Below are 18,287 nucleotides of genomic sequence, written 5' to 3'. Positions count from 1 at the left end.
GTGTCATGTGTTTTGACTTTCTTTGAGTATTGAGTGGTCATAAAAGACAGTTTGAAATAAAATCAATCTTTTAAAGCCTGAGTAGTATCAATCTCTGTTAGTAGTTCTGACCTATCACTCTTATGTGCAACATCTTACCAAATGAATCAGTCATTCACCAAAAAAAGATCTGCATTTCTCTGCAGAAAAATCAACCTGCGATAACACACATGGCTCTTATTGAATTTTTTGTGCTAAGATACTCAGAGAAGGGAAATTTTAGACTCTAAAGATTAATTCCAATGCTACCTTTAATTTTCAAGATTTTGTGATTGAATTGAATTTGAATTGCAATAAATTTGCTAACTACAAAACAATAAACTCACATGGAGATAAGTAATAGGAAAATCATATACCAATTGAACAAGGCTAAAGACTTTGAACTTCTGGTAAGTACTGGTAAGCAAGCTTCAGCAAAGGCAAATGGTGAGGTACATGTGGCAGTGTTGAGAAAAAGTTTTCAAGGTAGAGAGAATCACAAATGAGATTCCAGTGATCAGTATGAGATCATGTGATGCCTTAGGATGCTAAAAGAAGTGTCACTGGTATATTTTTTAATCACATTCATTTGTTAGTGTTCTAAACTTAGAATATTGTTCCATCATTGTCCCTTCCACTCAGAAACATTCTAATATGAGAGTCAGCCCAGAATCTGTGGTTTTATTGTCCTGAGGAATTTAGCCTTTCTCTTTGAAATGGAGCTTTTACTACGATCAAATGCATTCAACGACCATCTAACATACAGTTACATAGTGTAACTGGAACAAAGTAATGGGCACTATTATTTTGATAATTTTTGAACTAACAAATTTTATCATTCATTTCTAAACTCCTTTAGAAGAGATAATATTCTCTAACCACAATATATTGCAGTAATGGAGAGTGAAGATACTGAAAAAGGAAATCAGAGGTCACTGAAGACAACCATGATGTATCAGGAGGCCTATCAAGGCAGCTTCCCAATATGTATGCTTTAAATACACCATGAAATGTAACTTAAATTGCACTGACCAAAATAGTTGATTCATATGTAACAATTTCTAATTTTTCTTAGCCTATTTTCTGATTTTAAATGAAATAAGAAAATAAAGCAAAGCCATGAAAGTTTTGCAATAACTATTATTTTTTTCCTTCCTCCCTTTTTCCTTCCTTCCTTCCTTTCTCTTTCTTTTCTGATTTTTCTTCCTTCCTTCCTTCCTTCCTTCCTTCCTTCCTTCCTTCCTTCCTTCCTTCCTTCCTTCCTTCCTTCCTTTCTTCATTCCTTCCTTCCTTCCTTTCTTTCTCTTTTCCTTCCTTTCTTTCTTTCTCTTTTCCTCTCCCTCCCTTCCTTCTTTCCTTCCTTCCTTTCTCTTTTTTTCTTTCTCTTTCTTTCTTTCTTTCTTTCTTTCTTTCTTTCTTTCTTTCTTTCTTTCTTTCTTTCTTTCTTTCTTTCCTTACCTTCTCTTTCTTTCTCTCTCTCTCTCTTTCTCTTCCTCCTCTCCTTTCCTTCTTTCCTTCCCTCTCTCCCTCCCTTCCTCCCTTCCTTCCTTCCTTCCTTCCTTCCTTCCTTCCTTCCTTCCTTCCTTCCTTCCTTCCTTCCTTCCTTCCTTCCACGTTGTTGTGGTCTCCACTTGCCCTGGGCTCCTATAGTGGTTCTGCTGAGTAAAACTTTAACCATTAACATCACTAGTTGCATTGTTTGTCCTCAGTATCAGTTTAGTACATAAGAACTATGGGTCTTGCTTACTTTATAGAACTTTAAAAAATCAGAAAGAGTGTTATAGTACACAATGTTGCCATGGCGATAGAGATGCTATGTTTAGAGGCAATTCCTTATGTTAGAATTTGCAACTGAAAAGTCTAGTCATTTTTCTAATCCTGAGACATGTTGCCAAGGCCGTTTGCAAAGTCAGGTTTTATAATGGTGTGTGGGAACAACGGAGGAAGAATTGTTGGAGTTCTGTGTTCAGGATAGGTCAGCTTTCCTAAACACAGGCTTAGGCAGGAATGGCAATCTAAACAGCAATCAAAATTTGGTTTCTTATGCCACATAAATCCTTTAAATATTATTACACTTAAAATATTGTCGATGCTTATTATAAAAACTCCTTAGGTGTATTATCTTTTCTCTCATTATGATATTTTTAAATATGACAGATTATTCACAATGAGCATGACTAAAGTCCGGAGGTTTTCGTAAAGTCTGACTATTAACTTTTTTGTGTTTTTTGTTTGTTTTATGTTTGTTCATTTTTCTTCTTTTCAGGACAGTCAGAAAAATCAACATCTAATTTCCAGTCTGATTATTTGTAAGAATCCCATTCACTTTTATAAGCTATGCTTTATCTCTAATAAAATCTATATAGCTTGACCAAAAAAAGTGGGAAAATATAAATAGATGCAAATCACAACAGAAGATACATGAGCATATACAAGGTATAAAAGCATGAAGCCAATTTTGAAGGGAAATGAGAAGAAAACAGCTAAGAGTATTCTGAAATGAATAGATTTTTCCTGTAGACTTTGTATAACAATATGCCATTTGCATTCTTTCAAACCTAAATTTACTCGACTCACCTTCATATAACCAGTCAGCAATTCCATTAAAAATAATTCCTTCTTTTCCTGAAGACGTCAGTCGCAATGAACTGCTCTTTACATCAGGCTGATAGTAGATGTTATTTTCAAAAATGTAAATCTGGATCAGAAAACATTTCAGAGACACAGTTGGTATGATCATAATTTTCATCTTTTTCTGATTGACAGGATTAGCAGATAATTTTACTGCATGTTCACCTTAATGTCACACAATGACACAAATGTCACACATCCATACACATATGGATGGATATACACATATATACAAATGTGTGTGTGTATGTGTGTGTTTGTGTGTATGATTACTTTCAATAGCTAATGACTGTGATATTCTGATCTTAGCATCCAATTTTCATTTGGACACATATGTAACAATCAGTATTGACATTTGTTTATGTTTTGAAAGTATCGTTTCATCTACTTTAGCAACATCTCTCATACTTTGCAGAATTAGTTTAGATTTCAGGTTAGGCAAAATTTAAACTGGATACAATTTTTATCTGAAATATAATAACCTCCTGATATTTAGACAATATATTTGTGTCTGTCTTATTTGCTGTATATTCTTCTACATCCACCAATCTTTTACACTTTGAAACATACTGTATTGAAACATTCTATTTATACATTGTATTTAGCCAGGATTCTCTAATATTTGCATCAGAGGTGGGAATGTCATATATTCACATGGGGAAAGAGTTAGGAGATGTTTTTTCCTTCTTTTTTATTTTTCCAGACAGAATAAAAAACTTCAAGCTATCTTGCCTTCACAGAAGAACCAACGCAAATCAAGTAGTGTCATACATTCACCTAAAAATACTATGACAAAAAAGCTAGAGTCAAGATGTTTTTCAACCATTGTGATATCCTGCAAATCTCAAATAAGATTTTATCTCCAAACCATCGAAAAGAAAAGAATCAATTTACAGAATCCCATAGTCAGAGGAACTGGGTTTATTTCACGGGTGACTCTTTTACAGTCTCCGATGGACTCAGTTTCCTTTTCTACAAAATGAGTGAATTAAACTAGATGTTATCTGATGTCACTTTCAGCTCTAAAATATGATCTCTTGGACTTAGATTTGGGTCCAAAATTACTGTTTCACTAAAAACTCAGAAGAACACTGGATTTGGGCATCTAGGAGACATCCATTTGAGTAAAAGCTGAAATAATGTTACAGAAAATAACATTTTATTCATATAGTTGCAATGTGCTTTCTGCTTTCTCGTATCCAGTTCTCTGACTGTCATTGTGAAAATGGCATGGTGGAACATACTGTTAGATGTGGAGTCAGTGAAGAGATTAAGTACATACATACAGCATCTATTTCTTGTGGTTGTTGTGAGAATAAAAATGCTTTATGAATCTTAAAATGCTGTAGGGATGATGAGGAGGAGGACGATGATGATGATGATGATGATGATGATGATGATGATGATCCCTTTAGACTCAGTGATATTCTCATTTTGGTGCTAATGGCTTTATTCATTGCTTGTATTCTGTTCTGAAAATGTAAATGATTCCTTCCAAAATTTACCGTTCAAAGGGGTAATCTAGACTAACATGCAGTCTTTTTTGAACTCTTGGAAAACATTTTTTCTCACAGAATTTATTTTTGTTTGGATGGACAAATACCAATGATCTGATTGGCTATCTTCCTATGATAGAAACAGCCAGTTTTGCATCTACAGTGGAAGAGAAATAATACAATGGATAGCTAAGTAAATATTTTTGCATAATTCTGAATATTCAAATTTTAAAATTTAAATAACAAGAAATATCTCTAATCCTTAATACTCTGTTGAAACTTTTCTCAAATAACCCTCATATTGCAATATGCACCAGCTTTTTCTGAATGGTAATCCTTCTTAATCTCACTGTGGCATTTGGTATTGCTGAGAACCTTTTCTTTTGTTAAACATTATTTTTTCTTCTATTTTCCTCTCCTCTGATCTCTCTAACCACTGTTTTCTTACTGATTCTTTTCCATCCCTAAATGTACATATTCACAAGACTCTCTCCACACCCCTATCCTATTATCTCCTCTTTTGGTATGTTATATACTCACATTAGTCCAACAACAATCTTTATTTAAATAACTCAAAAATAAGTTTCTTTAATATCAGCCTTGGAACCAAGTTCCAGTTATAAATTTCTAGCTGGCTAGTAATATCTTTGCTGAAGTGTTTGACAACATATTTAAGATTAAGAGAATCAATTTGAGTTACCATTGAAACCATGGAAGCTGAAGAAAGTGAAGTAATATAGAGATAGAAACAAAGACATAATACAAACATGGAAGATGCCTATGTTTAGAAAGTATGAAATAGAAGAAAAAAAATTACAAATGAAACAAAGAAGGAACCACCAGACAGGTAGTAGAAGCAGAAGAGTACAATGCCATGAAAGCTAAGAAAGAAAAAAAAATGTATAAAGGAGCAGAGGGTGATTAATTGTGTCGAATTTTGCAGAGAGATCAAGATGGCTGGAGATAATCAGATGTCAATTAGAATGGAGTTCATATATGAGATCATTTAGTAGATTGTAGAGTTTAAAAAAGGTGATAGAAAACCAACAGTGGCAACCAACGTAGATGGCCTTCTCAGGAATTTTGCCATGAAGGGGAGGAGAGGTTTGGGATAATAGAGTTGATAGATATGACAAATGAGAGATTTGTGTGGGAAAGGGGAGACATGGAAATGTTTGTAGTCAATAAGCAATCAATCAGTGATAGAAGGGATGATTAGTGAGAATAACAGGATTTATAGAGGGGACAATATGGTAGAGAACATGGGATTGAATGGGATTGCTTTTGTGTGGAGAGAGGTTTACCTTGGCAAAGAGGAGGAACCTTCTTATATGAGACGTGATTGAAAGTGTAATAGATGGTTCTGTCAGATAATTTTTTCTGCTCTCAATTCACTCTTTCCCCTAAGTGACCTCATCAATTCTCATGAGTTTAATTATAATCTCTATACAAATGACTATCAGATATACATATGTATGTACATACACATAGTTATTATTAGTCTTTCTTCTGAGCTCTGGTCATGCATCACTAATTTCCCATTGAGCATTTTCAAATGTTATGTCCCAGAGAACATGTCAAACTTAACAAGTCCAAAGACAGTAGTTATTACCCCTCTTTCCCCCGCCCAATGAAATTTCTTTGTTTCTGCTGAGAGAACCTCAATTCTTCCACGAACAGAATTTCACAACTTCATTGTGATCCTCCTCCCTCTCATCCACCCCCACAAATCCAGTTAATTTTCAACTTTTGAAATTTTTACATATATATATACACATATATATCTATATCTATCTATCTATCTATCTATCTATCTATCTATCTATATCTATATATCTATCTCTCTATATAGATAGATAGATAGATAGATAGATAGATAGATAGATAGATAGATAGATATCTCCTCTCCAGTTCAGGGCTTCCTTACCTATTGCAAAAGCAATAGTTAACTTCTGAAAACTGTAAAATGAGTCTTCTAAAGCATAGATTTAACCATACTCCTTCTCACTCCAGCTCAATTTGCTCTAGTTGCTCCCTATAACTTCCATGATTAAATATAAATTTATCTGCTTGGGATTAAAACCCCCTCAGATTCTGACATGAACCATCTGCTTCACATATGTACATTATAGTTTAACTAAATGGACTTTTGAATTCCACCCCATACATGTTACTCCATCTTTTTGTGTCTCTGTTTTGTCTCACTCCTATGCCTGGAAGGTATCTCCTATTCACCCCCAGCAATTAGAATGCCTAGTTTCCTTTGAGGGTAAACTTAAGTACCACTTTCTATGTAAGAACTTTTATTATTATTTATTATTATTATCCCTTTAGGATAGTAATGCCTGCCCTCCAAATTAACTGGAATATTTATAATCTACTTTGTACATACAAACATGTGTATAGATTATCTCTCTTGACTAGATTGAAAAATCCCTGCAGGGGTGGGTTTATAACTATCTCTCTGTATATATATCTGTATGTATATGCATGTGTATATATGCATATATATGTGTATATGCACATACATGTATACAAACACACACATATACATATATATATATATTTCATTGTATATCATTTAGCACAATCCATATTTACATAGTTGGCTACTAAAAAAAATGTTTCTTTTTGGACTGTATAATTGATGATGATGATGATGATGATGATGATGATGATGACCTTGTTGCACCACAACTTTCTGGCAACCGGTTAACATTTATTATGTTCATGTAAGATAATGTCCACCTGATTTTTCTGATGACCTATTCATTTGTCTTCTCACTCTGTGTTTCTCCCCATTCTAGTACACCTTGCAAAATTTCTCCAGATGAACCTTTGTAATGAACTTCATGTAATTACCTTGTTCAACTATATTAATGGTTTTCTATGATCATTGAGTATATCACAAGCTCCTTGTCTGACATCCAAGTCTTTCCAAAATATTCTATCAGTCAACATTTCAGCCTTGTCCAATGTGACTCAACCTTGTCTGTTTGTCCTATTATTCCTGTCCAAACTATATCACATGCTATTCCATAACTATGCTTTTGATCAGAATGTTCTATACAATTCTCACAGTGAATAAGAACATGAAAACTATGGAAAATACAAAAACAGCATATGTACAGCTTTATCATATATGACCCCTGCCATCTCAGATTACGATTGCAGAGGCATAGTAGAATGACTTTCCATTCCTTCCTTACCCCCATAACCTGCTCTAATTTATTTTTGATAGATGCTGTACTTGCCTTATATTTTGATGCACTGAAATATAACAGAACTTACATCATTCTCATATCTTCAAATTAAGAATGGCATGTATTACTTTCCCCTTCTGCTGGCAAATGTTTCCAAATTATAATATTTCAAAGGAAATAAAATTACTCTTATGTGTTAAAGGAATACATTCCTTTCTCCTGGAAAAAAGCCATGTGAAGGTCAAATCTGCTCAAGAAGAATACTGACTACATTTGTGACACAATTAATACATGAAATAGATTTCTAAATCCTTCTGAAATAACCTCTTTTCTTTTCCTAAATCCCTATATACATAAAAAAGTAGAGGTCATTTGTTACCTACCTATTGATGCATATGTAACATATATTTTCAGTAGGCAGTACTTTAATACAAGGAAACTCAGTAGTCAGACATTCCAAACTTTTTGTTGGTTTCAAATTTTGAGTCAAAATAATTGATGATATTTTCTATGAATTCAGCAGATATATAAATTATCCAAAACTATTGACCAGTAATTACATTTATATTTGAAGAAAAGACTGGATGGAGTTCAGAATCCATATGAAGGTGATATATACTTCATTTTGAAAGATAAAAATATGGATTCAGAATTTTAATGATTTCAATATACTGAAAAATTTAATAGCAGCTTTTTATTAACAATATTCTTTTATGTATGAAACATTAATTGCATCAATAGGCAGAGTTTAACACTTAGTCATGTGTATCCTTTTAAAACTAAATATTTCTGTTCATAATAACATTAAATACCTTAAAGATACTCTTCATTTTTACAAATAATTATTCCTAAACAAATGAAGCTCACCTTGATGGTGAAATCAAACTTCTAGTTTTAATTGACTTGTCATTGGAAGAAATTGGGTTCAAATTCTGGATGTAACTAAATATTAATGCAATTTGCATTATTGCATAAGATTTCTGATTTTCCTGTATAAAATGAGGGATTGGCCTACAAGATATCCTTTCAGATCATTTTCAGGCATAAATCTATGACATTATGAAGCATATGAAGAAGCTGCTGTATTTTCATTGAAGTAAAAAAAATAACCTGAAAAAAATGTTCCTGACACTTATATTACAGTGCTGCTGATTAGTATCACTTGTCTATTTAATTTTATCAATGCATTGAATTAATCTAATTATATCAGTATAGCTAAAGAATAGTCTGTTTCTTTGATCATGTTACTAATAATGTTTATGTAGTAGGTAGCAGGTAAATGAACTCCTGTTTCAGAATCTGAGGTCTTAACTAGTCCAAAATTTTACAAATTTAGGCAAGCAAATTAGAGAAATAAAGGAACTACAAAATTACCTGATTTCAATATATTATATTAGTGTTTGATTTCTGTTAAGTTGTTAAACATGTACCTTTTTGCTACATATAATTTCTCAGTAAGGCCTATATATGAATAGAAGAAGAAAAAACAAAGCTTCCTCCGGTAGCAAAATCACAGGGCTGGAACATTATCAGTTTTATTTTCTAACAAAGAGGAAAAAGTAGGCTTAGGACTTAAAGTATTAATATTAAAAGGAAATAATAGAGGCTAGAATCTTGAGGGTTTAGAGCTGGATACATGAGAACAATGGACAGCTCTGGACTGGTCAAGAACTAATATTTATTCTAATATTATTTTATGCTTCCCCAATTACATGTAAAAAAAATAACTATTTTTTTTAAGTTCCAAATTCTATCCCACTGTCCCTTACTCAACCCTTCCTTGAGATGGTAAGCAATCTGAAAGTGCTTATACATGTGTAATAATGTAAAACATTTCCATATTAGTCATTTTGTACAAGAAGATTCAAAAGGGGAGGGGGGAAGAAAGTAAAAAATAGTATGCTTATGTGTATATTCAAACATCAGTTATTTCTTTGGAGGCAAATAGCATTTTTCATCATGAGTTCTTTGGGATTGTCTTGGATAACTATATTACTGAGAATAGCCAAGTCAATCACAGTTCTTCCTTGTACAATATTTCTTTCACTGTGGAGAATGTTATTCTATTTCTTGCTTCACTTTCTATCAGTTCATGTAAGTTTTTCCAGGATGTTTTTCTGAAGTCATCCTGCTTGTCATTTCTTATGGCACAATAATGTTCCATTACCATCATATGCTATAAGTTGTTCAGCTATTCTCCAATTGATGGACATCTCGTTAGTTTCCAATTCTTAGCTGCCACAACAAAGAGCTACTACAGATATTTTTTGCATAAATAAGTCGTAAGAACTAATATTTTGGAAAATATTAGCAAACACTATAACTCTAACCTTTAAAAGTGTTGATGTCTCAGGTAAAAGCACATTAAGTAATGAAATATGAGAGAAATGAGCTTAGCATGGCTTTCTTTATATTGTCAAGTAAATTATATAGCAAACAATAGGAAGAGCAATAATTTTCAAGTTTATCATGGTTTGATTTTTGCATATCATTTTACAAACATTTCATTTGATTCCCAAAACAGCTATGTGGAGTAAGTACTTTCTTATTCCCATTTAAAAGCTGAGGGAACTGAGCCTAAGAGATTATTACATAACTTGCCTGATGTCATAGAACTTATTAAGTGACTGGAGCAGGATCTAATTCAGTGTTCTATCCATTATTAACTACTATAATAGATTATACATGTATTTGTGTTATCATATTTGTAGATCATTAATTTTTTGAAGTATTACAACAAAACAAAACAAAACAAAATGGTGGTGAACAACATTTAAACCTATCTAGAGTTTCAAAGTACATTTGGAAACTTTTTGGTGATATATCATCTCTTATTGTTTGATACTGATAAAGTACCAATGGAAAAATTATAGCTAAACCTTTTAAGGGTATTTGTTTGTAAAGGAGAAATGAAAAATTCATAAAATATTACGTTCCCCGTGAGTATTGACAATATGTTTTGAAAGAAGTCATATTCAATAAAATCTATGTTTGTTGAACAATACTCTGTGGATTTTACTTATATAGTTATTTCATATGGAATCTAAACATTTCCCTATACTATAGGTCATCTCAACAAAAGTTTCATAGGATATAGATATAGATATAGATATAGATATATATACTTACCCTGAAATATAGATGTACAAGAGATAAAATGCCAACATTTTGGTTTTGTTAAGGAAACAATAAAAATAACTAAAATCAATGTCAAGGGTTTAACGAATAATAAGGAAAACACTTGATTGCAGCTTTGTAAAAAAACTCTGCCTACCTCTTCAGAAACATGTTGTCAAAAGTTACATTATAAAACAGTGATAGAATTCTTTAAATTTCCTTTTTTTCACACACCATGGGTAATGCGATTTGCTTGACTAGTTAACTTAAATTTCAAATTTTGAGTATAAGTTCTTTGATTGCCTCTGACTTTTGACCTTGAATAAACTTTTCTTTTATCTGCAGAGCAATACATTCACTTTTTATGTTTTTTGCAGTGAAGTCTCCAGGATATATCATAAATCATCAAAATCACTGAAGTCACTTTTGCACTTGTACTTGTCATGTGAGAAAATGAAAAACCATTATAGAAAGCTCCCACCCTCTTGCTATTGGGAGCTGTTTAAATGTACTGAAATTCACTTATCAAATTCATTTTCTTCTAGTCTTTACTCCATCACTGAGTTATATATATATGCATACATATATGTATATATATGTACTATATATTATGTAATATATATAATATATATTCTTTTATTTTTAAAATTTTAATTCTGGATTTTTCTCTCTCTCTTTTACTCCTTCAAACACTGAGAAGGAAAACTTCTCAATTATGTATGTAAAATCATGCAAAACATTTGGTCATATTAATCACATTTCAAAGAAGAAAAAGAAAGTGAGAAAATGACACATAAATTTGTACTCAAGGTTTCATCAGCTCTCTCCCTCTCTCTGGAGGTGGACAGCATTTTTTTTTCATCCAGAGTCCTCTGGAATTGTTTTGGATCATTGAATGTGACTTTAAATAACTTTGATTTATTCTTCTGAAACTGCCTCTTCAAATCATTGACCATTTATTAATTAGGGAATGGCTCTCATTTTTGGAAATATGTCAATATTTCCCCATGTATTTGAGAAATTATACCTTTATAAAAGAAACTTGTAACTTTTTTATGTTACTTTGTGGCTATGGTATTTTTTTAAAACCAAAATGTAGTTTCATTGATTTCGTCTTTTATTAGGGCTATTTTTGCTTTTGCATCTTCTGAGATCGTGTTGCTATTTCTGCCTTTTTTCTTCAATTAAAGCATAACAGATTTTGTGCCAGTCCTTTATATTAACTTTGTGTCTTTCTAAGTGTGTCTGCTGTATAAGATATATCTCTGAATTCTGCTTTCTAATCCATACTGCTTTCTACTTTTGTTTTATGTGTTATCTCAAACCCTTCACATTCAGTTATGATTACTACTATGAATTTCCCATCTATCCTTATTTTCCTTTTTGTGTCTGTGTCTGTATCTCTCTCTCTGTCTCTCTGTGTCTTTGTGTCTCTCTCTGTCTCTCTATCTCATCCATCCTCAAAAGTTCATTTTGCTGCTAACCAGTCTGGGGCTCCCAGCGCTATAAAAACTTTATAAACCGCCCCCGTAGCCCAAGCAGTGTGAGGAAGAGGAGACGGGAGTGACCCCCGGACTGGCCGCTGCACCCCGCGCCCAGACTCTGCTGCTGTCGCCGCTCCCGCCCCTCTGCCATCACCACCATGCCCAAGAGAAAGGCCGAAGGAGATGCGAAGGGAGACAAGACCAAGGTGAAGGACAAACCACAGAGGAGATCAGCATGGTTATCTGCTAAATCTGCTCCTCTGAAGACAGAACCCAAACCCAAAAAGGCTGCAAAGAAGGGAGAGAAGTTACCCAAAGGGAAAAAGGGAAAGGCTAACTCCGGTAAGGAAGGGAATAACCCTGCAGAGAATGGAGATGTCAAAACAGACCAGGCACAGAAAGCTGAAGGTGCTGGAGATGCCAAGTGAATTGTGTGAATTTTTGATCACTGTGTACTTCTGGTGACTGTACAGTTTGAAATACTATTTTTTATCGTTTTATAAAAATGCAGAATTTTGTTTTAAAAAAAATTAAAAAGAAAGTTCATTTTGCTTCTGACCACTGTCTCCCTAATATGCTTTTCTTTTTACCCCCTTATCTTTTATCTCCTTCCCCTCCCATTTCCCCTATTGGGTAAGATAGATTTCTATACAAAATTGAGTGTGTGAATATGTATTCTTCCCTCTTTGGCATAATTCCAATGTGAGGTTCAAACATTGTCTGCCAACTCACCACCCCCATTTTCACTTCTGCTATAATTGATGTTTTGGCACACCTCATTTATGTGAGAACATTTTCCCCTTTCTCCCTTGCCTCTTCTCTGCATACATTCCCTATTTTTCAAAATGACATTTTTTTGGGAGATCATCACAATATAATTAACTCATACCTATGATGCTCTCTGTCTATGTAGACTCCTTTTAACTATCTCAATACTGATGAAATTCTTAGGAGATACATTTGTCATCTTCTCATATAGGAATATAATGAGTTTAACTTTATTTAGTCCCTTATGGTTATTATTTCATATTTACCTTTTTATGCTTATCTTGAGTCTTTTTTTTGAATATCAAATATCCTACCTAGTTCTGCTATGTTTTCATCAGGAATTTTTGAAAGTTGTCTATTTTATTAAATGTCTATTTTCTCCTATAGAATTATACTCAGTTTTGTTGCGTAGGTTATTTTTGTTTGTAATCCTAGCTACTTTGCCTTCTAGAATATCATATTCTAAAACTTCTGCTCCTTTAATGTGGCAGCTACTAAAGTCTATGTGACACTGACTGTGGCTCCATGATACTTGTATTGTTTCTTTCTGGATGTTTGCAATATTTTCCCCTTGACTTAGGAACTCTGAAATTTGACTAGGAGTTTGCATTTAGGAATCTCTTTCAGAAGGTGATAGGCAGGAGCTGATTAGTAGAGTCTTTCAATTTTTATTTTACTCTCTGGACTTAAGATATTGAGGCAGTTGTCCTTTATGATTCTGGAAATATTATGTCTAAGCTTTTGTTTTAATCATGACTTTTAGGTGGTCTAATAATTCTTAAATTATCTGTCCTCATTTTTCCCCACGTCAATTGCTTATCCAATGAGATATTTCACATTTTCTTCTTTATTTCTCACCTCTTTTGACTTTGTTTTACTCTTTCTTGATGTTTCTTGCAATCATTAGCTTCTGTTTGCCCAATTTTAATTTTTAAGGAATTAATTTCTTTGGTGAGCTTTTTTAACTCATTTCCATTTGACCTATTCTACTTTGAAATGAGTTATTTTCTTCAGTGATTTTTATGCCTCTTTTAACATTACACTAATTCAGTTTTTTAAAGTTTTTAGTTTCTTCAGTATTTTTGTTCATCTTTTACCAAGCTATTAATTCTCTTTTCATAATTTCCTTGCATCACTCCCATTTATTTTCACAATTTTTCCTCCACTAGTTTTATCTCTTTCTTTAAGTCTTCTAGATATTCTTTCTGGCTTTGGATCCAATTGGCACGTTTTTTTCTTTGAGGCTTTGCTTGTAGTTGTTTTCACATTGCTATCTTCTTTGAATTTATGGATTGTCACCATAATATGTCCTGCCCCCATAATAGACATTTATTGTAAAGTTTTGTTTTTATTGTTGTTTGCTCATTTTCTTAGCCTAATTCTTGACTTTGTAATTTATTATTACAGTTTGGCACTGCTCAACTCTGGTTGGGGTGACACTACAAAGCTTTAGGCTTTTTTTGCGTGTGTGTTGCTGTTTTCATAATTAGTTCTGGCGATCTGTAAGTTTTTGGTACCATCAAAGTGGTGCTATCCTGGGAGAGTTGTAGTCACTGTTCTATTAGACTATAATGTGATATTTACCTAGGAAAGGTCTTTGCTCCTCTCCAGCCACAAGTACTAATGTTCCTCTTGACCCTGGAACTGTGACTGGGACCTCTACTCCCTTGTGATTGATCACAAACATTTTTCTCAGTGCTGGAACTGTGACCTAGAGCTGCTTAAGGGTAACAGAGTTGCAATCACCTTCAGTTGCACCTAGTGCCAGCAAAGGGTTACCTTTAAACTCTTTCTGACCACTTGTCTGATCCCATTATCATCTCAGGGTGGAGAGTTCCTGAAATTGCTGCTGCTATTGTCATGGCCTCCTCCAAGGCCTTCTGCTTGTGCTCCCACCCTGCTGTTACAGATAATATATTTTCAGTTTTCCTCATTTGTGGTAGACTGGAAAAATTTCTCCCTCTAATCCTTTTTTGGCTCTGCTGCTCCAACAACTTGATAGAAACTGTAATTTTAAGGTTTTTTAGAGGGGAATGTTGGGAGGCTTCTGGGTCCTAAACTGCATTCTACCATCGTGGTTCTGCCCATTACTAAGTTTCAAAAGAAGTAAGGATTGATTTCTTTGTTCCAAATGTATAAATGTTTAAATCCCTTCTTAATCCTGACTATAGAGCAACCCAGAATAAGTAAACAAGAATTCCCAGGGAAACTATAATCAATCAAATGTAACATCATTTAGATTCTATTACCTCTAAGATCCCTTCCAACTCTAGTTCTATAATCCTATAACTAATATATTGAAAAGAAATAGTTTGAGAATATTTGCTGACTTGCACTAGTGGAGAATGTTTCATCACTTAGAATTTTTTTCAGCAATTAGTTCACAGGTTAGAATCTATTTTTGACTTAAAGGAAGAGAGAGAAACAGGGTTAGTTTACATGACTTGTGATTTTTGGTTTAATGCAAATTTTAGGACCTAAATTATATATAGCATTGAACTTCATTGAATATTAATTTAGCTTTTTATAAGTACAGATAAAAATCTTGGGGAAATGAAATAAAACTTTTAAAGAAAATACAACAATTTTTTTTCCAGCTTATGCAAGACCAGAAAACGTTTTTAGAAGAAGAAAACACTATGGATAAAACCTGAGAGAGAATGTAATTATGTAGAAAGGATATGGAGTGGGATAACAATCCCTTTAAGAAATTAGTAGTTCTTCTTAAAGAGTTGCAGAGGACAATCTTTTCGTATGAAGGATTTAATCAATCAAACCATTATTAAACTTTTCTACTATTGAAATCTCTGTGCTAACTACTGACATAAGTAAAAAGCAAAAGCCATTCAATGCCATCAAAGTACTTACATTTTAATGACATGTATATAAATATATTTAAATTTATATGTGTATATATATGATACACAGACTAGTTGGATGATAATCTTCAGTATGTTGGTAAATTTTTACTGACACTTGAAGAGTTCACACAAATTTATGCAATAGAAATAGAAAATTAATGAATAAAAACACAAAATAGATAAACACAAGGCAATTTAGAAGGGAGAACACTAGTAGTTAATATGTTTGTATATTGAAAAACAAAAAAAAATTCCCAAGAGATCTATAATTAGGTAGTGAAATGAATTTGTATCAGTGGATACAAATTTGGAGTGGAGAACTAAAAAAAGGAACTAGATTTAGGGAGAGGCTGCATTAGGGAAAATCCTAGCTCATATGCACATTTCAGAGTCGTTTCCTCATTCAATTCAATTAGGATTGCTTAGCCTGAAAGAATATGATGATAACTATAAGATATTTTAACATTCATGTTGTGGGGGAGCAATCTTACTCTTTCAATGCACAAAGAGTTTCCTTATTTCTTCCAACACACAGGTCAGAGAGAATTGAGGTGAAAGGCTTTTTAATGTTAATATATTTTCCCCTTATAACACTGTTCATTGAAAATAATTACCCAAAATTCTTAGAAGAAATTCCATGAAGGTGGGATTGCAGAAATGGAAAGGAGTTCTCATATGTTTATCAATGGCTTTGTTCCTAATACTTTCCAGTTTTTAGCCATACTGATAAGAAAACAAATTGAAAAAGTCACAAGGTGGAACCAACCTTGGCTATCTCACATGAACATTTCCCTCCACACTTGTAAGAGACTTTACTTCATATGATGCAATTTTAAGAAAACTTTTGTCACTGCTGAATAAATATATTTATATTTGAAACATGGAACTACTCTAAGATTTGCAAAGGTCTCTTTAAATAATGCTTGAAAGCATCATGATATTGTCATATTGCATGTTTTTTAGTGAAAATAGATCCAGAATTATCATCTCCTAACAAAATGTGTTCATTTGGTCCTCAGCAGAATTTAGATTTAATTGGACCAATAACATGCTGAAAATGTAGAGTGGTTTATATGTTGAACTTAAATATTAAGCAAATAAACTGAGATTTCACAAATATGAGATTTATTGGGGATGTGCAGTGAAGAATAAATAGTAAATGGGCTACTTTTTTTGCCTATGTCTTTGACTAGTAGATAAAACTATATTCTCACTATGATACTTAGATATCTATTAAGTGAAACAAAGCTTTATTAAATTCACAAAAGAAATGTGTTTTTTAAATAAGGAACAAGTTCATAGTTTTATTTTCTTTTGTTTAGACTTTTGAAATTGACTTCAATCTTTCACATTTCCAATTTACCTTTTATCAATTTATGAATGCCTCATATTAATCTTCTTAAAGTATTTTTATCATGTCATTGACCTGTTAAATACATCACCAATTCCCCCTGGAGAATAGAATTAAATCAAAATTGTTTTACCCAGAATTTAAACACAATCATATTCTGACCTGTTTACACACATTGTCTTCCCCCTCACAGTATGAGTTTGTACAAAACAGGGACAGTTTTTTTTCTTTTTTTATCTTCTCTCTCTTTCTCCTTTTTCCCCCTTCTTTCTTCTCTTTTTCTTCCCATTCTTTGTATCCCAGGCACTTTGCACAATGAATGGAACATATTAAAAACTTTACAAATGCTATTGACTGACTGACTTTCTGTACTTAGTACAATCTTTCCCTCAGTGAAATCTGAATTCCAGTCAACCAGAAATAACAGTAGCATTTCCCAACTCTTTTCGTCCTCTGAGAGCAGGTACTACTACTCTCAGATAACACGGTAAAGATAGTTAATGCAAAATCTAATAATAAAGTTCACTCATTCCCACAAATACACATAGCATCCATGGGAGGAGTAGGTTTAAACTTAGAGTATTTGCCTGTCTGTCTGTCTGTCTGTCTGTCTGCCTATCTATCTATCTATCTATCTATCTATCTATCTATCTATCTATCTATGTCTGTATGTATGTATAAACTTAGATTTTATGCACACACATACACACACACATATAAATGTATTCACACATATGCCTTCTATACTTGCCATAAACATGTCTTCTATATATACATACATTAATTGATTACAGATAAGTTATATGGATATTTGAACAAACTCTAAAATATAAAGTTTACAGTATTTGTGGATTGTTAAATAAAGAAATTAGTACTCTGTAATAGAGATTTGTTTCATGAATCACTAAACATAGTATGAGTTAATGAAGTTGCAGGAGGTGATAAATTTCCAATTTCATACTCCTTTTGTTGTTTTTTTTTTTTTACAAGAAATAAAAAAAAATTTACAAATTACTTTTAAAAAAATCCCATTTTTATGCACCTCCTTCTGACTTTCTTACTATTCTCCTCTGTATATTTGAGGGTAGAATGTCCCTCATTTTTGGCACTGCTAACGGTGCTCCCTTATTAGAAACTGAGAAAGCAAAGTAAAGAAAAAAAATAATTGTAACCAATAAGTGAAACAAATAAAGCCTTTTAACAAGCAAAATGAATCTATACAGTAACTATATACAACAACTTTATCTCTCTCCACTTTGTGGCTATTCATAGCCTCTCTGTGAGGAAGTATTTATGATATGCTTTATCACAGTTCTTCTGGATATGTGATTGGTTAATAAAAAAATAAAACATTTATT

General features: G+C 32.8%; 1 protein-coding gene and 1 pseudogene across 1 annotated transcript in view; one reads left to right on the top strand and one right to left on the bottom strand.

Moving 5' to 3' along the window:
- The window catches only part of DPP10 (dipeptidyl peptidase like 10), a 997,128-nt gene that overhangs the window by 86,571 nt on the left and 892,270 nt on the right, over window positions 1-18,287 (bottom strand). Inside the window, exon 8 of the mRNA XM_072613293.1 lies at window positions 2,596-2,716. Within this exon, the coding sequence (XP_072469394.1) occupies window positions 2,596-2,716 (121 nt within the window). The remainder of the gene's footprint in view (window positions 1-2,595; window positions 2,717-18,287) is intronic.
- On the top strand, window positions 11,970-12,453 carry LOC140509204 (non-histone chromosomal protein HMG-17 pseudogene; annotated as a pseudogene).

The sequence above is a fragment of the Notamacropus eugenii genome, chromosome 5 (genome assembly GCF_028372415.1).
Source record: "Notamacropus eugenii isolate mMacEug1 chromosome 5, mMacEug1.pri_v2, whole genome shotgun sequence".
Taxonomy (NCBI): domain Eukaryota; kingdom Metazoa; phylum Chordata; class Mammalia; order Diprotodontia; family Macropodidae; genus Notamacropus; species Notamacropus eugenii.
Note: the sequence above shows the minus strand (reverse complement) of the source record. Positions and strands in the feature narration are given on the sequence as shown.